This window comes from Neolamprologus brichardi, chromosome 19 (genome assembly GCF_056152115.1).
Source record: "Neolamprologus brichardi isolate AB-2024 chromosome 19, ASM5615211v1, whole genome shotgun sequence".
NCBI classification, from domain to species: domain Eukaryota; kingdom Metazoa; phylum Chordata; class Actinopteri; order Cichliformes; family Cichlidae; genus Neolamprologus; species Neolamprologus brichardi.
In genome coordinates, this window is record NC_142122.1 from 2,688,498 (window position 1) to 2,714,202 (window position 25,705).

The window sequence follows — 25,705 nt, forward strand, 5'->3', positions numbered from 1 at the left end:
CTCACTTTCACTCGCACATTCACACCTAGTGACAATTTGGATTATCCAGTTAACCTATCCCCACAAGCTGCATGTCTTTGGATGGTGGGAGGAAGCCGGAGTACCCGGAGGGAACCCACGCAAACACAGGGAGAACATGCAAACTCCACACAGAAAGACCCCGGCCTGATGGTAGGATTGAACTCAGGACCTTCTTGCTGTGCGGCAACAGTGCTAACCACCGTATTTTTGTATTTTTTCACATAAGGCTAAAAAGATTTTAAGCCTGCAGTCGGATCTGTTTTTAATCTGTTACTAAGAAGCGTAAGTAAAATCATTTTAGGTCAGAATTGCTTACAAAATGAGACCGATTGGTTCAGACAAGTAAAAGTGTGACACTGCACTGAATGTCACTTTAGTGGGTTGATTAATAAATCTATCCATGTTCTTCAAACTTAATATTTATCTCAGAACGATGTTCTGAAAAACATAAAACCCAGTAGTGTCATGAGTACAGTGAACTCTTTTTAAGGTGTCATAACCGTGAGAGTACTTAAAACTACAGAAAAGCTTGTATTCTTATATTCATTCATCAAAACCTCCAGTTTAAAGTGTCAAGTGGCAGCAGCTGGAATGAGCAGTGAAGCTGTTACACTTTCATTCTCTTTTTAAGTGTCACCATAGCAGGGTGTGAATATCAAAAAATGCAAGTCCTTTTAATCTGAAAGTTGGGTTCCACGGTTCAGTTTTAACTTCACTCTAAAAATTAGTGCGTTCAGCTCTGAGAGTTTGCAGGAAGACTTGAAATATTTTGAATACACCCTCTGACGTGTTCCCAGGCTTCCAACTACAGATAAAGTGCAGGCTTGTTTCTGCTTTTATACATATACAGCAGAGGAAATAATTAATATTAATGATCATTTACCAAGAGGCAGCCAAGAAACCTAAATGACTTAAAGTTCCTCCTGAGATGCATGCAAACCTGGTGAGCAGCAAAGGTCTCACCAAGGGTTTCTCCAACACGCACTAAATGATGACTTCCTTGAGAATCAAATATTTATTTCACTCGGTTTAATGTGTTAAACCGAATTTAATTTAATGGACTTTTGGTTGATATTCTGTCTCCTTCCAAAAAGTGAAACTACCAGAAAAAATGAGAAGCTGTAAAAAATGAACGACTGAGTGAACTGGGATCTACGTGCAGAGAAGCCAAAGAAAAAGCAAGATTAAGACCTAAAAAGAAGAAACCAATATATAGTGGGCCAAGGAGCAGCATGGATGAAAGTGATGTTCAGTGCCGAATCACAAATCTGCAGTGTGAAACATTTAAACACGACTACCTGAACAAATTTCCTGGCTAATGGGGTTGCATATCAGGTAAAGCACCGGGCGGCATGACCATCATTAACTCAGCACTATTCACAGGAGCACACTTGCATGTTGGACATTTTTCTCATCTGACAGAAAGTAGGTTTGGTGATAATGAAGCCATTTTTCAGGATCATAATGCATCTTGCTGCAGAGCAAAGAGTATTCAAAAAGGCAGCTAATATCAACTTCGTGTCATGGGCAGCAAACAGTCTGGATCTAAGTCTGACTGAAAATTTATGGTGGAAATTGAAAAAGTAAATTTCCATAGTGAGTATCCATGCTGGAAAGCTGATCTGCCAGCCGCTATTTGGGAAGGCTGGTTGAGAGAGCAGGTTGATACAGAATATTGCTTTTCATTAGTGAAATCCATCCATGCCTCAGAAAAATCAGGCCGTTATGAAAGCCACAGGAGATGCAATAAATTATTAATTTTGGTGTTTTTGTAGATTACGCCATCATTTCCCCTCAACATCGAGTGTTTCCATTTCTACTTGATCTGGAAAAAATATAGTGTTAATTAAAATAATTCCATTTAATTTATTTGAGGCATGTTTGGCTTTTAGACAAAGAAGAAAAGCAATAAGAGTGAAGGGAAAGGTTGAAATGATGCTACTGAGACCTGCTAAGATGTTTGATTTGAAGATGGTGGAGCTGACAAAAAGACGGGTGTTAAGGTTTTTATTGAGTGTGACCAGGATGGAGAAGATTAGAAATGGCTACGTCAGAGGAGCGGTTCAGGTTGAGCACTTTGGGAACAAAGTTGGAGAGGCGAGGTGAGATGATTAGGACGTGTGCAGAGGTGGGATAGAGCATATACTGGACACAGTGGACAAAGGATGCTGAAGATGGAGCTGGTCGGCGGGAGGAAAAGAGGAAGACCTCAGAGAAGATTTATGGGCGTATGAAGGAGGAGATGCAGAGGGCTGGTGTGACAGAGAAGGATGGAGCCAGGTGATTCCCTGTGATAAAGGGAGCAGTTGTGTCATAATTGTGATTTGTTTATGTCCTTCAAAAAGTGGTGATTTCATTTGTTAGTTACCCTTAGTTTTGATATTACTTTCATTTATTTAATTTAATATGTGTGAACATACGCACCGTGTCCCTCTCTAGCTTTAGTGTTAGAGACTAAAAGGGAAAGCATTCTGTACATTCTTTCAAATCTTATTTTAGTTAGTGTTTCAAGAGCATATTATTTTAGTTTGTTTTTGTTTGTTTGGGTTTGTTTTTCAACCCAATTATACTTTTATACTTCAATTCACTAATTATACTTAACTCACCTGATGACCTTGTGTTGGACAAAATGGGCAATCACTACTTTATCTTTAATTTCCATGAAACCAATTCTAATTAGCAAGCACATTTCTGTTTGTTGTTGTTGTTGTTGTTGTTGTTGTTGTTATGCCAACAGGTGATTTATGAAACAGGATTTATGACTGGGGTCATATATATAAAAAATAAAGAACTTACCTCTTTTACAAGTATCTTTACGAGTCTGAGTTATTGTACCTACAAAAAAAATCAGAACTGTGATATTATCCTTGTTACAATTTCCTCTTGGATCTCTTGTAAAACACATTTTTAATGTCAATGACATTAAAATAAAGAATAAACTTTCTTTCTGTTCTTTCTGCTTAAAAAGTCTTAATATCATTCATGAAAGACATGTTGAACATAGGCCAACGAGTCATTTACAACAGTTTAAATACAGACAATCATTTTGGGGAAAATACTGGAAATCACTTTTTATCAGTGTATAGTATCATGAATATCCATCCACTGCTCCTCTACTGCAGTGTTCCACCTCAGACACCAGAGGGCGCTTGGGAGCTATGTCAACCCCCTTTTATCAAAATAAAGAGGTATACAGTCTCACAGTCCCATTTTTAAACTAAAGCTTGCTGCCATTACTCAAACTTTTAGACAGGACAGTGCACTCAAGCCCACTACTATCAGTCTCTGAAATTAAAGTAGACAAACTCCTCCGTGGAGCTTTGAAAAGTCTGTTCTTAACCTAGAAAACAGAAATGAGTAACCTTACTTATAGCAGGGACGGAGAGTAAAGCTGGAGGTGCAAGGTGTAAAAGACATAAACACGGAGGCGTATTCATGAGGTCTAACCACGCCTCCGTTAGACTGCGCTTCCGTGTTTACACACCCACAAAAACAGGAGACTCCAGCGGCCGTCGGGCGGCTGTTTACCGAGCAAGCACAGAGTAGCAGTGAGGAAAGTGACAGCCACACGGGAGGCTCGGTGTATGGTGAAACACAGGTGATTTCAGCTTCCACGGTCGCATTTTAAAGCGTAATGTTCACTCGAAGGGGGCATGGAGACGTCAAGAAATCTACACAGAAAGTTCTGGACCCAAAGAAGGATGTCTTTACCCGGTTCAAACACCTCCGGACTCTGTTAGGTGAGTGAAATGTCACCGGGGAGCTGGATGCTGCATCGTCGAGGCTTAGCTAAGTGGAGCTAGCTAGCTGGCACCAGCCGACTGCTAACGTCAAACCAGGTGTCAGGTCAGCTGGCTGCTTAGTGCGAGTCCAGCCGGCTGACCTGTAACATGCATCTGCATTATGCCGGTACCCTCTGCTGTTTGAAGTCTTTGTTCATTTAAAATATGAGACAAATCGCACTGTGATTAGGCATGGATGCTAGCTAATACAAGCTAGCTCCCCTGCGGCTACCTAGCCAGCCAATAATGCTAACTGATGCAGGGGAAACAGATGCCGAGAACAGGCTTTGCTGCTCTTCGGTCCTGTGCCATCATTATAGTGTTAAACGTAACTGAAGCTTCGTCATTCAGCATCGAGTCGCACAGGTTGAAGTCTCTGGACTTTTGGAGAGAGGACAGGGCTTTCTTACTGCAGGTTACCTTCCCGAGTTTCAGTCAACTTGCCTCTACCTTTTTTTGAGAAATTTGACATGATAATGACATAAACGTGTTACACAAGAGCAGTCATTTATTTTAATCCACTGGACAAGGAAGTGCAGAATTTATGAGGCTCATAAAACTGTTGTCTTCCTGCGCTGCGTTAATAAAAAAGAGACACGACTATGTTCTGCAGTCACCTGACATGTGTTGTCCATACGAGCTGTTAAACGGTCTGAGTTTGCACGGCTTGTTCCACTGATAAACTGTAATAATGACAAGTGAATGCTGAATCTACACTGATTTAAGCAGAACCGATGACGTGCAAGTCGTACATTTTATCATGCCGAATCATATTGGGATTTGAAGGCACCTTCATCCTTTTTATAAATGAAGAGCGCATCCATTGGCTGAAAAATATATGTGATAGGCTAATATCTGGTGATATGTCACTGGTGTATTATTGGTTTCTCGTATTTGGAACTCAAACGTTGTATTAGAGGTAAGGAGGTCAAATGTTGCAGTCGCCTCCCATCAGAACTCTGTTGACAACATCATGAATGCTGTAGTACTATATCTACTGCTCTTCTGTTATTCTCTGTGCTTTGTCAGTAATCGAGGTCAGTGTGGAGAGGAACAAAGAGATCTGGAGAAAAACTGCAATCTGCTCACTCTGAGTGCAATAAATCATGTCTTTCAGAAATATCATTCAAAGTAGGTCATGTATGTGTATTTCTTGACGTGGACCACACAGAGGTGAACATCTAGGCAGTTAATTTTCTCTTGTTTTTATTTGATGATTAATGGTTATATCACCAGAGTAGCTGGAAACAGATGCAGTAAACACAGTTTCTTCTCTTGTTTTCATTTAGATTTTATTTTATTTATTTTTTTACATAAAGCTTTGAAAAATATTGGAAATCTTTTTACATATTGTCCCAAAATACACACGATGAGTGATTTAGTTAAGTTTTAGTTACAGTAAACACTAACTGCTTTTAGTTAATGCACTTTTAGAGCTTCTAAAATTTGGTATGTCTGTGGTGGCAGTGGAAATCAGAGCAAAGTCCGAGCACGTTTGCCATGTTTAGAGTTTAAACCATCGGTTCATTGACACGTGCCTGCTTGTAACCTTTTCATATAGTGACTTGTTATCCAATTTATTGATCCTCAGTACTGCAGCAGGATTGTAATAGCCACTGTCAGCCTAACAGTTGTAGCTTGAGCAAAGCTGTGGGAAGTTGATATGGTTGAAGTTTTTTTGCTATCATAGCAAACTTTCAATGTCAAGACTAGTACAGCCAAGGTGGAGGTCAGCGCAGTGCTCTGCCTGTCATCTGTGTTTTTCTTTCCCTCATGTGCAGCTAAAGATAAGGCTGGTCTGTTTGTCCAGCAGCTGATAGTTGGGCCGACGTTGCAATGTCCCCCAAATTCCCAGATTACACCGAGCTTGCAGTTCGGGAAGGATTTCCTCCTGGTTCTGCTGGTTCCTGTGTGGCAGGAAGCTTGATGAGAGATGGGGTGAGGTGGAGGACAGGGCAGGACAGGGACTTGGATAGAGCTGACCTCCTTTCACCAATCACGCTGTTTTATCTTTTTGAAATATTTAAATGTTATTATTCACAACACTAGCAAGAGAAGACATTTCCAGAGGCGGCAGGCTGGAACAGCTTCTGGTGGGAGGAAATGTAATATGTAGCTTCTTGTTAAACTTTACAACCTGTATGTCAAGCATCCACAGCTGGGGTTTACCACACTCATTTACTATGTCCCAAGGAGAAGATACTATTAAGGCACCGTTTGTTTTTTTAATGACTCTTATGTTTTCAGTCATCCTTTAATTTCTGCACCGAAGTTTTCAACCCGCTCGTCTTCTCTCAAGGTCATTGTCTATTAAGTTATCCAAAATTTGACCTCTTTATGTCATTGCAACACCAACACCAGAAATTTGGTAAACAGGCTTGTTAAATCAGTGGTACTATCAGCAGTATTGTACTTGAAAGGACAATCTGTGGTCTGGGCTATTTTCAGAGTGGCCCTCTATTGGTTTTCTGCTCACTGAGCCGATCTGTGGGATAGAGTGTGAAAGCTGCTGCATGTTAATTTGCTGGTCATGCCTGGCTGCATTTGGCTGAGGTTGTTAATTACAGGAGCCCAGCAAAACCACCTGATCACTCACTGCTTCACACACTTGTGGCACCGACCGCTTTTCCTTTGACTTCTCTCTGTGCAAAGTCTTTCTCATCCTCGGCCCCCACCTGCCGAGCTCGCTGTGCATCCCAGTGCTCCAGGTTGTTCATAGTGACCTGGAGTATGATGATGAAAGTGTAGGAAATCCTTCATTGACATGAATGTAAACAACAGTGTTTGTCTGGAGGAATACCCATTGTATCCCCGGGGCAGTATTTCTTTTTTTAGTGCCAAGTCAGCTATAAACGAGTCACGCTGCTGCATTTGAAGCTCGTAAATGTTTAACTCAAAGCTTTTCGTTTGTGAGGACTTGAGAGCGGCTGCCTTGGTTGAAGGAGTAAATTAGCTGTTGTTTCTTTACTTTTCAGCTGGTGTAAACAGGCTCAGCTGGAATCTGCTTGTGAACTGCACTGGGACAAGTGTTGCCAGTGATAACACTCAGGCGTGGTTGTTGTAGGTTTTGGTATTTTTAAGTTTGCAACCAAAGGTAAAACCTGGGGAAAAAATGTAGCTCTGTACTCATCGTTCACAAAAAATGAAAATGGTGTCATTACACTCTGCCTTTCTTCGTGTGCTGTTGTGTGGGTCGGGGTCAACTGAAAGTGCTGCTGTTAGAGGAGGAAATCACAAGTTGAAGCACCAGGGGGAACAATGAGCACAACACTGGAAGTGCTCTCAAGAAGGTCCTCTGTGTGGCTGAAGTAAAGGCTGAGATCACTTGACTTCTGATTCTGCCCCATTTGTACAACACTCAGGTTAGACTTGTGAACAAGTTCAGCCTCTTACCATCTTTTATCCCACACTGCGTAGGCAGGATAGCAACACTTAAAAAGTGTAGTGCAGTTCAATGCAAGTGTCATATTAAACTGTCCGTTCAGGATTTTATTAACCTTTCACAGTCTTGAGTTTTGTTTCTTATTTTCATGCTATCACCAACTAAACTTGTATCCGAGTCATCGTGGATGATTAAAGCTTTCTGACACTAATTGGCATAAATGGACTCTTTAATGTTACAAGTAAAATAAATCTGACCACTTTTAAACCAAAACATTTACCTGGTTTCCAGATAAATGAAGAAGTATGCAGAAAGAAATCATTGTTAGTTCCCTGTCAGATAAACTGTTGATATAATGATGTCAGAAGCATTGTGTGCTGCTTAGATTAGATGGCAGCTTTAACAGCTCTGTAGTGTTGCCTATTACAGCAGCACCTCCTCTCATAATGGTCTAGGCCAGCGGTCCCCAACCTTTTTTGCGCCACAGACTTTTATGCCCGACAATATTTTCATGGACCGGCCTTTAAGGTGTTGTGGATAAATACAACAAAATAAAACTAGTACCGGTACCGAAAAAAGAAAATTTATTCATAACACACGTGAAAAGACCCAGGAAAACAGAGTAAACGGTAAAAACGATAACAAAATAACGCTGAAAACCGATGAAAACCCTGAAAACTATACATTTCACACATGAGCCTCAACTCTCGCGGCCCGGTACCAAACGACTCATGGATTGGTACTGGTCCGAGGCCCGGGGGTTGGGGACCGCTGGTCTAGGCATTTAGCATCTTAGCACAAACTTAACACGTGCTGAATGCCTTATTAAGAGAAGCACAGAGATGCTTTAGAATAGAAATGAGGAATATCTAACACACTGTATAATCATGGAAGCTGCCTGATTTGACTGTACATTATAAATTGTTGTAGACTTTATCAGTTCAATTTATATTTAATATATATTTGCTCATAAAGGTGAATGTTTTTAACTGCTTTATATTAGTTGATAGGGTCGGCAGGACTATGACTGTCATGGATATCAATTAATTATTTATTGTGTTGCAGTGATATCTACCAAGGTGGTCATGTTAACCACATGGTTTATTTAGGCTGCCCTCTGTACAACAGGAGGGGAAGATCTATTTCCTTTCATAAAGTCTATAATTTTTACTGTCTTGTCAATCAAGAATGGGAGCAGCTACTGGCATCAACAGGTAGACGACGCTTCTGCAGCAAAACAGAACTTAGCCATGCAGGTTATCAAACAGTCACTTGTAGATGTTATTGTTACTTACTGTGCTGCTTCACTGATTTAAGTACCCTTTGAGTCGGTAATAAAACCCAAATATGTGTATATCATGGTGCAGTTGATCGTAATGAAAGTGTCAGCTTCAGTCTCTCGGGGCTATTTATCAGAAGCAGCAGTGCCCCCCTCCCTAGAGACAACTAGACTTCTTAAAAATTGAGCCTTAAAAGAAGAGACTGGATTTTAACTCTCATGAGCAAAACAGCAAAACAGGTTTGTTTTTGTCCACATCTGCAAAAAGGCTCATGTGAGCCTATTACAGTGTGAAAAATGGCTGATGATCTAACAGATAGCTGCTGGGCAGACGAATGTACAACCTCATCCACGTATTTGTTTTAGATAAATCAGTGGAAGTTATAGAGGAACTAAGGTAAGCTGGGGAAAAAGCTTCAGTTCTACATAAAGACTGAGTTATCTGCCCTCACACAAAAAGCAGGTGGAAGGTGAAAAACGAGTGTTTTGACCAGTAGTTGTCAGAGTCACTCTGGTAAATGAATGATGATTTATTTATTCATTAGCTACATTGGAACAGATCAGAGATTAATAACTCTGTAGGCAAAGAGCTTCAGGCTTTAAGAACACGATTAAAAAGTAGATATAATAAGAGGAACAGTTTTTTTCCACCCTTGTTTCTGCTGTTAATGCTGGTGGCTGCTAAACTGGTGGCAGTGTCAAGATAAGCATTTGGCAGTACAAAGAAGTCCTATCCCGCAGTCCCTGGATGATTAGAATTGCAAATCATGGCACCATAAAACAGAAACTAGCTATTGCGCATTATAAATGCTGGATCGGCACACCTCAGTAGGAGTGGAGGGCTCTTATTAGAGTTAAGTTGATGTTGAAGTACGTCCATACCGTAGTAATGACAGTTTTAGGGTGTCCCGTGTCTGTGTTTTCAGGTGTTTCTCATACACCATCAGAATAAACTCTGGGGTCATTTCTTTGAGTCTTTTGGAAATGTTCTTGGCTTTATTTTCTTTTTGCATCACTGCTGTTTACCAGAGCCCACATTTCAGATATAAAGATATGTTTAAATCACATGCTTTTCAATGAATTCCTTTCCTCCCCTTTTAGCTACAGGCCAGCTGATGAAATGGAGAGAAAAACACCACAACCCTGTGTTGTGCTGTGGGTGATCTGTGTTTCACCCGCTGCAAAACCAGTTTGACAGGTTTCACTGTTGACCTTTCCTGTTTTTATAATGGCCAAACTTAAACCTAGCCCCCGTGTTTTACTGTGGCAGCATGTTATTAAGATCTGATCTCAGGGTGGATTTACATTTCATGTTGCCTTTTTGAATGCACAAGCTCCCGCTAATCTTAAGCAGTTTTAAAGCCAAGTAAAAACAAACACTCAGGTTTGGCTTACAGTCCATCAGATTAGTAGTTTGAGTAAAGCACAATCGAGGCTGGTGTTTGTTTCAAAAATAGTCGCTGACAAATTGATATTCAATGAAAATAGAACTCCAGAAATATAATGAAGGTTGTTTGGGGTTACACACTTGCAGGTGTTCATGTGACCTTGCCTTGTGGTGAGCTGTTGCGTCTTTACCTGTCTGCTAGTTTCAGTTTGGTCTTTCATTTCCACAGCTCTCAATAAAAGTAAAGATGGTGCGTGGAGAGGAAGAGTGAGTGTTGCCAGTTTAGCAGCTCAGTTCTGCGATAAGCTGTTCTCTAATGTGTGGGCTCAGACTGGGATAAGGTCAGGCTTTGCCAGTTCTAGCATGACCACTTCACACTGTGCTCTCTGTAGACTCATAGGCCCCAATCTGTTACACAGCTAGACACTAACTGCAAGTCAAGAGGCATTCATGCAGTGTTTGGCATGGTGGCACCATAATGAAGTGACATGGACCAAAAGTGATGGGATTGGAGGAAAGGCCTTTTTCATCAGTTTCATTCTTGTGATTGATTTAATGAAGCTCTACATCCTCAACCATAAATAATACGTCTAAATAGGACTCTAGTTTTTATCCACACCCTCATGTTACATCATGTTATGACAAGCCTGATGATATTTAGTTTATGGTCTTCCATGAATATAGCTGATGCTTTGAGAGTGTGGCAGCCTTTGCAGTGTTGCTTTACCCTAGCACCATGCTAGTTATGGGTCCACCAACTGATCAGTGAAGCATTGGCTAATATACAAGTCAGCAAGGTGTGAGTGCCTCTGACAAATGACAGGATATTCTGATATTGGACATGTCTGTTAGATCAGAGGTCTCCAACCTTTTTTGCACCACGGACCGGTTTATGCCCGACAATATTTTCATGGACCGGCCTTTAAGGTGTCGTGGATAAATACAACAAAATAAAACTAGTACCGGTACCGAAAAAAAGATTTATTCATAACACACTTTCAATTCAATTCAATTCAATTTTATTTATATAGCGCCAAATCACAACAAATGTCGCCTCAAGGCGCTTCATAGATACAGAGAAAAGCCCAACAATCATATGACCCCCTATGAGCAAGCACTTTGGCGACAGTGGGAAGGAAAAACTCCCTTTTAACAGGAAGAAACCTCCGGCAGAACCAGGCTCAGGGAGGGGCGGCCATCTGCTGCGACCGGTTGGGGTGAGAGAAGGAAGACAGGATAAAGACATGCTGTGGAAGAGAGACAGAGATTAATAACAGATACGATTCAATACAGAGAGGTCTGTTAATACATAGTGAGTGAGAAAGGTGACTGGAAAGGAAAAACTCAATGCATCATGGGAATCCCCCGGCAGCCTACATCTATTGCAGCATAACTAAGGGAGGATTCAGGGTCACCTGGTCCAGCCCTAACTATATGCTTTAGCAAAAACGAAAGTTTTAAGCCTAATCTTAAAAGTAGAGATAATGTCTGTCTCCCGAATCCAAACTGGAAGCTGGTTCCACAGAAGAGGGGCCTGAAAACTGAAGGCTCTGCCTCCCATTCTACTTTTAAATACTCTAGGAACAACAAGTAGGCCTGCAGAGCGAGAGCGAAGTGCTCTAATAGGGTGATATGGTACTACAAGGTCATTAAGATAAGATGGGGCCTGATTATTTAAGACCTTGTATGTGAGGAGCAGGATTTTGAATTCAATTCTGGATTTAACAGGAAGCCAATGAAGGGAAGCCAAAACAGGAGAAATATGCTCTCTCTTTCTAGTCCCTGTCAGTACTCTTGCTGCAGCATTTTGGATTAACTGAAGGCTTTTCAGTGAGTTTTTTGGACATCCTGATAATAATGAATTGCAGTAGTCCAGCCTGGAAGTAATAAATGCATGAACTAATTTTTCAGCGTCACTCTGAGACAGGATATTTCTAATTTTAGAGATGTTGCGCAAATGGAAGAACGCAGTCTTACATATTTGTTTAATATGTGCGTTGAAGGACATATCCTGGTCAAAAATGACTCCAAGGTTCCTCACAGTGTTACTGGAGGCCAAGGTAATGCCATCCAGAGTAAGAATCTGGTTAGATACCAAATTTCTAAGCTTTTCAGCGCCGAGTACAATGACCTCAGTTTTATCTGAGTTGAGAAGCAGAAAGTTAGTGGCCATCCAAGTCTTTATGTCTTTAAGACATTCCTGCAGTTTAACTAATTGGTGTGTGTTATCTGGCTTCATGGACAGATAGAGCTGGGTGTCATCTGCATAGCAGTGAAAATGTATGCTATGTCTTCTAATGATGCTGCCTAAGGGAAGCATGTATAATGTAAACAGAATTGGTCCTAGCACTGAACCCTGTGGAACTCCATAATTAACCTCAGTGTGTGAAGAGGACTCTCCATTTACATGCACAAATTGGAGTCTATTAGATAGATATGATACAAACCACTGCAGTGCAATACCTGTAATACCTACAGCATGTTCTAATCGCTCTAATAGAATATTATGGTCAACAGTATCGAATGCTGCACTAAGGTCAAGAAGGACAAGCACAGAGATGAGTCCACTGTCAGAGGCCATAAGAAGATCATTTGTAACCTTCACTAAAGCTGTTTCTGTGCTGTGATGAGCTCTGAAACCCGACTGAAACTCTTCAAATAAACCATTCCTCTGCAGATGATCTGTTAGCTGTTTGACAACTACTCTTTCAAGGATTTTTGATATGAAAGGAAGGTTGGAGATTGGCCTATAATTAGCTAAGACTGCTGGGTCTAGAGATGGCTTTTTGAGTAAAGGTTTAACTGCAGCCACCTTGAAGGCCTGTGGTACATAGCCGATTATTAGAGATAGGTTGATCATATATAAGATCGAAGAATTAATCAATGGCAGAACTTCTTTGAGCAGTTTTGTAGGAATGGGGTCTAAAAGACACGTTGATGGTTTGGAGGAAGTAATTATTGACGTTAACTCAGAAAGATCGATTGGAAAAAAAGAGTCTAACTTAACATCAATGGAACTACAAGTAGCTGTAGATAATATTACATCTGTGGGATGATTATTGGTAATTTTTTCTCTAATGATAAAAATTTTATTTGTGAAGAAGTTCATGAAGTCATCACTAGTTAACGTTAAAGGGATGGTTGGCTCAAAAGAGCTCTGGCTTTTTGTCAGCCTGGCTACAGTGCTGAAGAGAAACCTGGGGTTGTTCTTATTTTCTTCAATCAGTGATGAGTAGTAAGCTGTTCTGGCTTTGCGGAGGGCTTTCTTATAAAGCAACAAACTATTTCTCCAGGCTAAATGATGATCCTCTAAATTTGTGACACGCCATTTCCTCTCCAGATTACGAGTCGTCTGCTTGAGGGTACGTGTTTGAGAATTATACCACGGGGTCATGTACTTCTGATTAGAGACCTTAGTTTTCACTGGAGCTACAGTATCCAGAGTCGTACGTAGTGAGGAGGTGAAATTATTAACAAGATAATCGACCTCTGTTGGGGTAGCGTTCAGATAGCTGCTCTGCTCTGTGTTGGTACAGGGCATTGACGATGATAACAGTGGCTGGATTATATTCTTAAACTTAGTTACAGCGCTTTCAGAAAGACATCTACTTTGATAAAGTCCACTCTCCACTGCTGCGTAATCAATTATTGTAAATGTAAATTTTATCAAGAAATGATCAGACAGGAGAGGGTTTTCAGGAAACACTGTTAAATGTTCAGTTTCTATGCCATATGTTAAAACCAGATCTAGAGTGTGATTAAAGTGGTGGGTGGGTTCTTTTACATTTTGAGAGAAACCAATTGAGTCTAACAACAGATTAAATGCCATGTTGAGGCTGTCATTTTTAGCATCTACATGGATGTTAAAATCACCCACAATAATTATTTTATCTGAGCTCAGAACTAAATCAGATATAAAGTCTGAGAAATCAGACAGAAACTCTGTGTAAGGCCCAGGTGGACGATAGATGATAACAAGTAAGACTGGTTTCTGAGTTTCACAGCTGGGGTGGACAATGTTAAGCATCAGGCTTTCAAATGAATTAAAAGTCTGTCTTGGTCTTTCATTAATTAATAGACTGGTGTGAAAAATTGCTGCCACACCGCCCCCTCGACCTGTGCTTCGAGATTTCTGGTAGTTAGAATGACTCGGGGGTGTTGATTCATTTAAGCTAACATAATCATCCTGCTGCAACCAGGTTTCTGTAAGGCAGAGTAAATCAATTTGTTGATCATTTATTAAGTCATGTACTAACAGAGACTTGGAAGAGAGAGACCTAATATTTAATAATCCACATTTCACTGTTTTACTCTTTGGTTCAGATGTGGATACTGTATTGTTCTTTCTTTGTAAATGTTTAAGTTGTTTGTTGCTGGTTTTTAGTTTGTTTTTTGTCTTTTTGGAAGCAGACACAGTCTCTATGGAGATGGGTTTTTGGGGGGGTAGCAGGAGGAGAGAAGCTGCAGAGAGGCGTGTAAGACTGCAACTCTGCTTCTGCTTTTTTTCACGGGAGAAGACCCAGGAAAACGGAGTTAACGATAAAAACAATAATAAAATAACGCTGAAAACCGATTAAAAACCCTGAAAACTATACATTTCACACCTGAGCCTCAACTCTCGCGGCCCGGTACCAAACGACTCACGGACCGGTACCGGTCTGAGGCCCGGGGGTTGGGGACCGCTGTGTTAGATCAGTTTTGTGGATCTTGTATCTAAAATCCAGTTTTATAAGTTTGAAAGATTATGAAGAGTAAATGACTGTTTTAACCATAAACATAAAGTTTGGAAATATTTTATTTATTTTAAGCTAAGCTCACAATCAGCCAACCACTTGTACATTTGCCCAGTGCTGCAAAATAAAAGCTCTAATGGCTGAAGCAATCCATAGAAGACAAGTCTTGTCAGTACTAAAACAAATGGCTCTAATAGACCCCCTGATAAGGAAAATCATTCTGTCCCAGCGAGCATCGAATTATGATTGACATCTGTAGATTGGCAAAGCCTGGAGCGCATTTAGTAACACAAATGTTCACTGTGTGCTATCAAGGCCTCAAATGTGCCTCACACTGATTGCTCCTTATTGCATCATGTGACAGACTTGTCCTTCTCTGCTGGTTGCAGCAGATTTATGATTAACTTTGTTTCACTTTGGTCAAATATCAACCTTTTGTGGGTTGCAAAGAACTTCCTACAGGAGATATGTTTTCCTGTTTTCTCTTCTTCTTCATTTACACTCATGAACGTGGAACTTTAGGACTGATAATTGACTCTACGTGTTTGTCATGTCCCATTTTAATAGTGTGGATACTGTAGATATATTAAATATTTTTAGAAGAAGTTACATATTAACTTTTTGCTTTGACAGCCACAAAAAAAGTAACTTGGCATACTCTTGAGCTTATTAGCAGTTACTGAGAAACTTTAGAAATGGTTGAAATCTGTTAACCTTACACTTAAATGAAACCAGCTGACGGCAGCAGGTCTCTTTGTTGTCTGCCTTTAGATTGTTTTTAACTAAGTATAAAACATTCAAACTCTGCACACTGACTTTATATCTTTGGTTTGTTCCAAAGGTATTCAAGTATTGTTGCATGTCTTAATAGTAAGTTTCTATCAGCACTGCATTAAGGCTGCCCCTGGCTTCCCTTTGATTAGCAGCATTTGTTGACAAAAACAATTTTATTATGTCAGTATTTATTTTGGGTGGAGCACAAATGGGTTCACTTCCAGTGCTAAGACAGACATAGTTAAATAATATTGTAAAGGCCGTACCACATTATAAGAAAAATGTCCCCTCGACACAGAGCCTTTCAAAATGTTACCAGTATTGTTTTACCAGCAGCATTTTTTTTTCTGAATGCAGTGCAATAAGTGACAAGTTTTTTTTAATTCAATATTAAAACATGTTGAATAGAAAGACTTGGCTCATGTTGGTCCACTTACATGTTTCAAATGTCATGTTTGATGTCTGTCAACAAATAAGAGGACTGTTTGCGTGCAGACTTAGTATGTCACCCTCTTAGTTTTCTTCCACTCTCTCAAAATGATTCCACACTTTGGATTTCCTGCCTGACATATGAAATTACTGTAGCTAATTACTGTAACCACTGGTAGCAGCCATGATAACTGTTTGAGACACACTGTCACCGCTTTCACCAAGTTAACTTGACTAAGAATGATCAAATAGCATTTGGGCGGCTCTGTGAATCATGCTGTCTGTTAGTGGAGGATCGTAGCTCATCATGCAAACAGCCACAGTGGATGTGGAGCAGACAGAAACAGATTTTAAGTAGTGTCCATAATTGGCTTCATATTCATATAGAATTTCCATTATTTCTGGAAGGATAACGGTAATAATATTCTTACTTAAATGCATTGTGTTAATTGGAATATTTTATAGCTAAGGTACTTGAGTAGAATAGCTAAGGGTATTGCTGCTGACTTTTGCAGTTATTATTAAACACTAAATACATATAAATAAATGAAAAATGTTTGTATTTGAAGGAAATCCTGAAGGAACAGGCGCATCTTTATTATGATCAATCTCCTGCAGTCTCTCTAAATTTGGGAAGTATAATGCCATCCATAGTGCATTCGTCGCCTTCTCCTTTAGCTGGCATGCCATATCTGTGCTCCTACGTGTTGGCAGCCTCCAGGCATCCGTGCCGGGGCCCTTAAAGAGTCCTCTGTGTCTAATGTGAGCATTCAGCCAAGGGCACATATCAGTCTCTTCTCTCTCTCATCTCCTTTCTGGCAAGAATATAGTGCACCTGCAGCGCTAGCTAGCCCAGGACTAATGCAAATTAGAGTGTCTGATCAAAGGCTTTATTCGACTGCTTTTTGTGTATGACGTGGCATACTAATGATTCAGCTTTAATTGAAATAAGTGGCGTACACTGGAATTTACCCAGAGACTTTAATGTGGTTTAACAAAACCTGTTACACTGAATGTCAGTTTTTATTGGATGCGTTGTCTGCTGATTAACTTTAAACAAGGGGAGTAGGCAGAGTGGCCCATCGTGGCCCATCGTGGCCCATCGTGGCCCATCGTGGCCCATCGTGGCCCATCGTGGCCCATCGTGGCCCATCGTGGCCCATCGTGGCCCATCCTGGCCCATCCTGGCCCATCCTGGCCCATCCTGGCCCATCCTGGCCCATCCTGGCCCATCCTGGCCCATCCTGGCCCATCCTGGCCCATCCTGGCCCATCCTGGCCCATCCTGGCCCATCCTGGCCCATCCTGGCCCATCCTGGCCCATCCTGGCCCATCGCCTTCAAAGAGCAAACAGCAGAAGAGCACACCAATTATTCAGCTAAAACTTGAGACTGTTCTGCTTTACCCAGCGGGTGGCTGCTGTTCATTTTTCCACCTTATTTGAAATGGTTATGCATCAAAGGATGTGCAAAAGCGTTAGATAACACTTGAACACTGTTTGGGGTATTTCCAACCACTGTCACCATAGCAGCTCTCGGTCTCTTTGTCCTAGAAGTCACAGTGAGATGTAAGGAAGCCTCATTGTGGTCAGCAGCTGTGGTCAGCAGCACAGGAGCACCACAGGGAACTGTGCTGTCCCCTCTTCTCTTCACCCTGTACACCTCTGACTTCTGCTACAACTCTGAATTATGCCACATTCAGAAGTTTGCAGACGACACAGCCATCATGGGGTGTATCTGGGATGACCAGGAAGAGGAATACAGAAGTCTGGTGAGGAACTTTGTCGCATGGAGTCACACAAACCACCTGCAACTCAACACCTCAAAGACTAAGGAACTGGTTGTGGACTTTGGGAGGTCCAGAGCAGGTCCACTGCCGGTTCAGATAGAGGGGGAGGAGGTGGAGGTGGTCAACAAGTACAAGTACCTCGGGCTGTGGGTGGACAATAAACTGGACTGGTCATACAACACAGAGCACCTGTACAAAAAAGCCCAAAGCCGACTGTACTTCCTCAGGAGGCTGAGGTCTTTTAACATCTGCAGGAAGCTCCTGAGGATGTTTTACCAGTCAGTGGTAGCTGGAGTAATTTTCTATGCTGTGGTGTGCTGGGGGAGCAGCACAGCAAAGAAGGACTCATCCAGGCTGGAAAAACTGATCAGGAAAGCTGGCTCTGTGGTTGGCATGAAGCTGGACACTCTGGTGTCAGTGGCAGAGAAAAGGACACTAAAGAAACTGCTGGACATTATGGACAATGCTGGGCATCCTCTGCACACGGCCATAAACAACCAGAAGAGTCTGTTCAGTGACAGGTTGCTTCTCCCAAAGACAAGAACCAACAGACTTAAAAACTCCTTTGTCCCACACGCCATCAAACTGTTTAACTCCTCTCTGGAGGGGAGAGGGAGGAGAAACAGGAGGACAAAGGAGGGGGGAACAACTAAGCTGTAGTGCCTCTTCACTTCACTGTGCAATCACCTTTTGTACAATACTTTTTGTTAATAATCAGCGGTGCAATAGACTCCATACTTGAATGTGCAATTCACTTGTATTTTTATTTTTATTTTTATTCCTATTTATTCTATTTATCCCCTTTGTATATTTTATCTATATATGTCTTTGTATTTATATATGTGTGTGTATATGTATATATAATATTCTAAACTCTGTAACTTCTGTCGGTGCTGTGCTTTTTGGAAAACAAAATTTCCCAGAGGAACCCACCCGAGGGATGAATAAAGTTTTATCTAATCTAATCTCTAATCTAATCATTGATGTCATGATGATGATATGAATTATCTGATAACAGCGCTGCTATAGATCAGAAAGTAAAGGTATAATCTGTCATTTAAAAAAAAACAATTTTGACAGGAGGACGAGCTGATAATATTAGACGGAACATTTTGAGACGATACTGTGTTTAACGGCTGTGCAGTGTATAAGATTATGGCTCTTAGCTCTGGCTGCATATTATTGTTTTGCAGCTGGTCGTTTCACACAGGGGTGGAACATCTGCCCTTTCCTGACAGTTAACAGGAAACATCACAATGGAGAACTGTGTCCTCCGAGCCAAACCTGGCATGGCTGGTGTGTTTGGCATGTATTTATTAATTCCATTGTAGAAAATTGCAGATCTCCGAATCATTAACTTATCACTGTCAGCACCATTTAGAAGAGTGTTCATGCAATTGTTTGTTTAACAATAGGGCTGACTTGGTGATCCCCACAAGTCATTTTTACTGCATTTTATGCAACCAAAAGGCTTTATGTGAGTATGGAGCCTTATTGGGCACTTTATCAGAAAATAAACTGTAACTGTAACAAAATAGCACCTGTGGCATGAACCTCGGCATTTGACGTTTGAAGGCAGTTTAGCTCTTTAGATTTATGCAGTCGGCACTAAATTGTGCGTCTCAGCAGATATTGAGATTTATCAGACCAAGGCACAGAGAGTGTGTGTGTGTGTGTGTGTGTGTGTGTGTGTGTGTGTGTGTGTGTGTGTGTGTGTGTGTGTGTGTGTGTGTGTGTGTGTCTGTGTGTGTGTCTGTGTGTGTGTGTGTGTGTGTGTGTGTGTGTGTGTGTGTACAGCAGCCTTAGATTTCTGCCCTCGGCCTGCAGATACCCAGCCAGATGTGATCTTGTTGTTTCTCGACTCTGTCTCAGAGTTTGTTGAGCACTTTGAACGTTTGTGAAACTCAGCCTTTTCACCAATAAAAGTGTTTCATTCACCCATTTTTATTGTGTTTTTGAACTTCTTCAATAAACTCTAGAGGCGTGTGTGAGAGACATTTCTAACAGCAGCTTCATAAATCATATAAGCATGTCTATCACCAGTCATGTTGCCAAAGTTGGAGCGTTTCTACCCAGTATGATTCTTGATTAATTCAACACTAATTCCTGTGTTGTATCTCCATGCTACCATGCATTGCCTTCCTATCTCATTATTTGGCTGATTGCATTTTATTATCATTTCATTTCCTGTTTTTGACGCGAGCAGATGGAGAATGACAGATGGAGGCGTGTCATTCAAAGGACTGAGTTATTTTGTTGGAATCGGAGGATGCAGAGTTATCCCCAGCATTCCCGGGTCTGGTTCTGTCGCTTTCTGTCCAAATCCTGTTACCTGATGATGTTGGATATCTTCTCACATTGCTGGATGCTATTGAACAATTTCATTCTTTCATTTAACACATTTCTTTGATAAAAAGCAAGTCCTGATGTAGCAAGCATAAGAAATAAAGTTCCTCTCCTTCTGTAAATCATTAATGGCTTAGCAGACCATTAGTAGCTGGCAGTGTGATCAGATATTAGAGTATTCTCATTACTGAATTTTAATGCATTAACCCTCTCCATGCAGCCTGGACAGTAGGTCTGTTAGGAGGGATTGTATACACTCCCAATCACAACTAGGCTCTTTATCTGAACTTTAGTACTTGTAGGCAGATGACTGTCAGCTTTTTCCAACATCCTTAAGGCCTTAAGGCTTAAGGTTGTTGGCTTACCCACTGCTGGAGAGTGCAGACTAGTATCACAACAGCTTGATTTATGAAATTCACCCAGCACCATAAACATATGAAGCAGCCAATAATATTTAATTTAGAGGCATTTAGTGATGAATTGTTACAGAATTATTTTCTTTCTCCGTCTTACATTACAGGTACATGATTTTCTAATATAATCTGTTTGATATGAAGACTTTTTTATTTTTATCCGCAGAGCTCTTAAGTACATAGTTTCATCTCAGGGCACTTTTATATTGTAAGGTCAAGTTCTTACTGTTTATTATACACAGGACATGTTAAGGCCAATGTGCTGAATCCAAGTTAAAGATTGTGCATCTGTTTTCAAAGCTACTGGGAAAGCAGTGAATAATCCTTCATTCTACCTGTGCTCAGAGGTGACTGTGGGTTCTTGCACTAGCTTCAAAGGATAACACATAGTAGAGTTAGGGTTGTCAGGTGGGCACCTACCGTCCTCTGCATTTTGCTGATTTAGCCATTTTTTTATGGTTTGCTCCAATGCCTGTCTTTTAATCTTATTTTAAATATATTCTGTACAGTTTTACTAACTAATAATAATGTATAGGTACAAGTTTGTCTTATATTCTTAGATGTACAGATCCTAGAATAGGAAAAAAAGTATACCTTTAGTTTTCTGATGTGCACTGACTGTTCTTGTTCTTGTTAAAGCGGCTGCTCTGTTCTAAATGATAACGTGTCAGCCCTGCTTCCACTATGACTTTGCATGTTTTGTTTAATATAAACAAGCCCCTAAAAATAATCAGAGGTCATTCTCAGCTTTTCATTAGCAGCGTTCATATGCAGCATGTCCTAAAAGCTTGTGATGTTACTACAGCCCATGGGCTCACGGTTTACCAGACACTCATTGAGCCAGATAATAAAAACCTTTTTTTGGAAGTGATTGGAAGATTGGAATTAGGGGAATGATGTTATACAAATGTGCATAACAACTTTGATTTTTAAAATAGTAACATGGATAGTAGGGCTGGGCCATACCATACTGTTCACAGTAATACCGGTATAATGTTGGGCAACGACAAGAAAATTAAATATTGTGATAGAATATGTGTAAAACGTGCATGTGCAATGCCTTTGCTTTCATACGCACATGGCGGAAAAAGCATGGCGGCGACGGAGAATGAGAAGGGCGAAAGCGGATCGTTGAATGAAACGGATGAACCAGAACTGGTTTGTAAAAATGCTGCAACTTCAGTGGTGTGGAACTGGTTTGGCTTACGTCCGTCAGATACACTAAACTCACATTAAACAGTTTTATAATCATTCTTTATGGTTCACACTAACTAGATAGGGTAGCAGAGAAACTGAGCAACATGAGCCTTTAAAAAGGTTTGGTGTATTATTCCGTGCAACATTTCTGATTCTGGATAACTAGAATATTTCCACCTGTGCATCTGGGGCTACTTTACTCTGAGCCGCTCCCAAGTGACCAAGCCTCTCACCGTAGCTCTAAGGGAGAGCCCCGGCACTCTTCCATTGAAGGCTTATTTCAGCCTTCTTCATCTGCAGTCTCACTCTGTTTTCCCTCAGCGGTTAGCGAGTGATTTCTGGAGGTTGGTGGCTGTCTCTGGGTTAAATCGGTCACACAGAGTGTGTTTTGATTGACCTTGTGATTCCTTTGGTCTCGCAGATTCCTGGGGTGGCCCATAGTGTTCATGCAAGATGTATTTGTCTGCAAGCACTTGTTACCTTATGGAGAACATTCTACTTTAAAGTAATAGTTGTCTTTACTGCTAAATCATGTGACTGAGGCTTTAGTACCGATTTTGTAGCAACTGCCTGCAGCCACTTGCAACCACTCAAGGAGTTTTTTTTTCCATAGCAACTGGTGGCTGGCTATAGGCATGTGTGACTGGAGACTAAGGTTCATTAGATTTCTTTAAATCATTTTAGTGTTGGATGTTATTTTTAGAACAGTGCAGTTGACCGGAGCGAATTCCTTGGTAAATGGACTGGTTCTTATATAGCGCTTTTTCTACTCTTTCTGAGCACTCAAAGCGCTGTACACAACTTGTACATTCACCCATTCACACCCATTCGCACAAGCACATTTTTTCTAAGTGCTTTCTAAGTAACATTCACACACATTCATACTCCGATGGATGCATCGGAGAGCAATTTGGGGTTAGTATCTTGCCCAAGGATATTTGGCATGCAGACTGGGGAAGCCAGGGATCGAACCACCAACCTTCCGACCTGCTCTACCACCTGAGCTACAGCCACCCCACTGATCCTTCAGTTCAATGTGTTTTGTGATTAAGATTGGCTCATCTAAAACAGTCTGATAGTCTAAATCTAATCTGTAACCTAAAATCAGTTTAGATTTGGATTGGAAATGGGAAGATTGGAATAATCTTTTTTTATTAGTATTATTTTTTATTATCCTACATTTTCCAGTATCTCTTTACAACAGTTTTTAGTGGTTAAGAATTAGCTGAAATAAAAACCTAAAACAAAAATTCCCCCTTTTTTTTCTGTGTTTTTTAACGAAATCAAAAGTCTGTTACTGGTAGTTTAAATAATACAGACATTTGAATTTCCTGATGGAGCTTTTCTTGGTTATGCTTCACTGTTTTGTTTCATGATTAATGAATCTTAGCCTCATGGGATTAATGTAGCTTTTCTTTTTTTCTTTTTTTGGTACATCTTCTTCTTTCTCAGTTGAAAACGAGCATCTGTTTCTCCAGCACTGGGCTGATAATAGTTGCATTACACTGGTTTAAATTGCTAGCTGCTGGCTGGCAGGGAGGTTGCCTATCTGTGGATATCATCAGGTAGTTTTGTTAGTCTACAGTAATTATGGGCACGCTAAGGTAACTGTAAAGCATTGATGGTAGTAAAACTGGGTCGGGTAGAAAGTCATAGTGTCATCTCACTGTGTGTCACCAATTAGTCGTTGCATTATACATCTAACTGTCAAACAGCAGCGTCACTAGGGATTCACCCATGATGACATGATTATTTATTTTTTCCTAAATCGAGGCTAAAAATGTAAAACACTCAGTTTTGCCATCATGCATCTTCATCATCCCTGCTTTGATCTCAGGGCAAAGCTTTGTCTTTGTCACGTAATTCATCATTCCAGCAGTCCCCAGGAGTTGGACAGCTTCTGGGAGTTTTCCAATTTGCCATTTAGCAGAGGGAGAATTGGAACAGAAGGTGAAGCTTAATTGCTCTGTTTTGGCAGGAATCATTTTGGGAAATGGTTATGGGAAATTATAGTTTTTAATATAGTGTATGTGTGTGAAACTAAACTGCTATTTAATGCATTGAAAAACACAGTTACCACAGCTGTAAATAATTATATAGATTAATGCTCGAGGAAGCTTAAACATGTGTATTAGTTAAATATCAAGCAGAAGTGTCTCTTCCAGCAGGGAAATGATCCAAAGCATCCCAGCTGCCTGTTAAAGTGTATTTTTGCCCAGGAGAAAATCTGTCTTACAATAGCACTTACTGAGTGCTGACCTAAATCCCAAAGAGCCCCATTGGATGGCATGGAGGAAAAAAGTCATCTCATTTATTCATCCTCCAGTGTGGATGAACTCAAAGTATTACTGGCTGAAACATGGAGGAGACTTTCATCACAGCAGTAACTGAAACAATGGCCTCATATTGTCTGAGAGTTTTGCAATCTTGAAAAAAAAGAATCCCTCACATGGGCTTTGCCTGTGGGGGCTACAAAAGTATATTTTGCAACTCGTGTAGCTTTTACTTCTTTATTCTGTCCTAAAGAAAAAGTGATTCGTCACAATAAGGTTCTGGGTTTGCACCTCCTAGTCGACTGGGCCCTTTATGTGTAGAGTTTCTGTGCCTGTGGGACCTTCTGAGTACTCTGGTTCTCTCCCAAAGGCATTTTAGGTTAATTAGCCATAGGTGTATGGGAGAAGGTAAGGTTCTCTGTCCCTCTGCCAGATCTCAGTGGACCGGTGCGTGGTTCACTGCGCCTTTTGCACCATAACTGCTGAGATGGATTGAGTTAAATAAGCGGTTGAATGGAAGGATGAATCTATTAGACAGCATCCATTTCACTGTGATGGACTGCAGCTTGGTTGTCTTCTGTTTAGGAGCTTGATTGCAAGCTAACCAGAACCTTGTACCAGGCTGAGGCTCCAGAGCAGAAGGACCACTGTAGTCGGTTGAGGTGCAACATGGTGGCACTGGAATCGGTCTATTCATTGTACTGCCAACTTATTATAATTTATGTACCAATGCACGGATGTGCCTCTGTGCAACAATACAAAAATTGTGTCTTTGTTGGATAAAATGCACATTTCACAGTAAAAGCATCATTTAGAAATCTTTCACTTTTCAAATTGTGAAATCGTAGATCGGAGTAAAAAGTTTCTCAACGTCCCCAAAAAACAGTTCTCTCCCGTGGCTACAGGTGAGGAGTGGGAGAAGTTACACTGCTTAAGGAAGTGAAGCAATTTGCTTTGTTTTAAAATGTATGTAGTTTTCTGTTTAAATGGGGAACTAATGGGAACTCGCTGTCACTCCTGTGATTAGTGTCACACAGACAACATTAAAGCATCCAGGTTTCTCAAAACAGACTACAGGGAAAATCTCTACATTAACAAACCTTGAAAGTTGAATACACAGTTGAATAAAAGTGATTGTTGTTTCTTTTTTATTTAATTATTATTTTATATTCTCACTGACTAAAGTTGATTGAGTTTCTTTTCCTTTCCCCCAGATATCATTGACAAGAGTGAGTTGAAGACATTCTTTGAGAACAACAGTTCTCAGATTTATTTTATCTTCTATGAAAATTTCATTACACTGGAAAGCAACTTAAAACAAAAAGGTGAGTAAAAACTTTTTTTTGTAATAAACTGCACATGAATTATTTCGCTGCCACTGTCAGTGGCGGTTCAATAATTAACCCTCTCTTTGCCCTCTGTGCTACAGCAAAGGTTATTTTCCGTTTGCCCCACATTTCCAGAGCAGCGGTACTTAGAGAATCAATCTGATTATGTTTAGTGTAACTGAGTGGATTGAGCTTGCCTTCATTCATTCCCACTGGGACTGTGGTCTCATGGTCATACACGTTCATTTAAATGAATGTTTATGCAACGGCCCATATTATTTTTGCATTATTGATGAAGCTCTATGCAGCATAGCTTCAGGTAAAACGTTTTAAAAACTTTGTACTAAAAGTGTTTTTTGTGTTTCAGGGAACAAATCTCAAAGGGAGGAGCTGGACTCTATCCTCTTTATTTTTGAAGTAAGTGCTCTGTTGTTTTTTATGTTGATATCTCCATCTGGTATTTCCAGGTGAACTCGGGGAGTAGAATCACCTGCTACGTCCTGAATTCACTTCATAGAGTCTGTAGATCAATAGCAGGTTGTTCTAAGGCCTCATTGTTACGCTGCCATTCAGT

General features: G+C 40.6%; 1 protein-coding gene across 10 annotated transcripts in view; it reads left to right on the top strand.

Moving 5' to 3' along the window:
• Positions 1 to 3,520: 3,520 nt before the first annotated feature.
• Positions 3,521 to 25,705, top strand: part of ralgapa2 (Ral GTPase activating protein catalytic subunit alpha 2) — a 104,270-nt gene continuing 82,085 nt past the window's right edge. For all 10 annotated transcript variants that reach the window (XR_015716973.1, XM_087833123.1, XM_087833114.1 and 7 more), the window contains exons 1-3: positions 3,521 to 3,761; positions 25,018 to 25,128; positions 25,499 to 25,548. Coding sequence is in view for 9 of the 10 variants with exons in the window: in XM_087833123.1 (XP_087689249.1) it covers positions 3,656 to 3,761; positions 25,018 to 25,128; positions 25,499 to 25,548 (267 nt within the window). In the remaining variant the exon portion in view is untranslated. The remainder of the gene's footprint in view (positions 3,762 to 25,017; positions 25,129 to 25,498; positions 25,549 to 25,705) is intronic.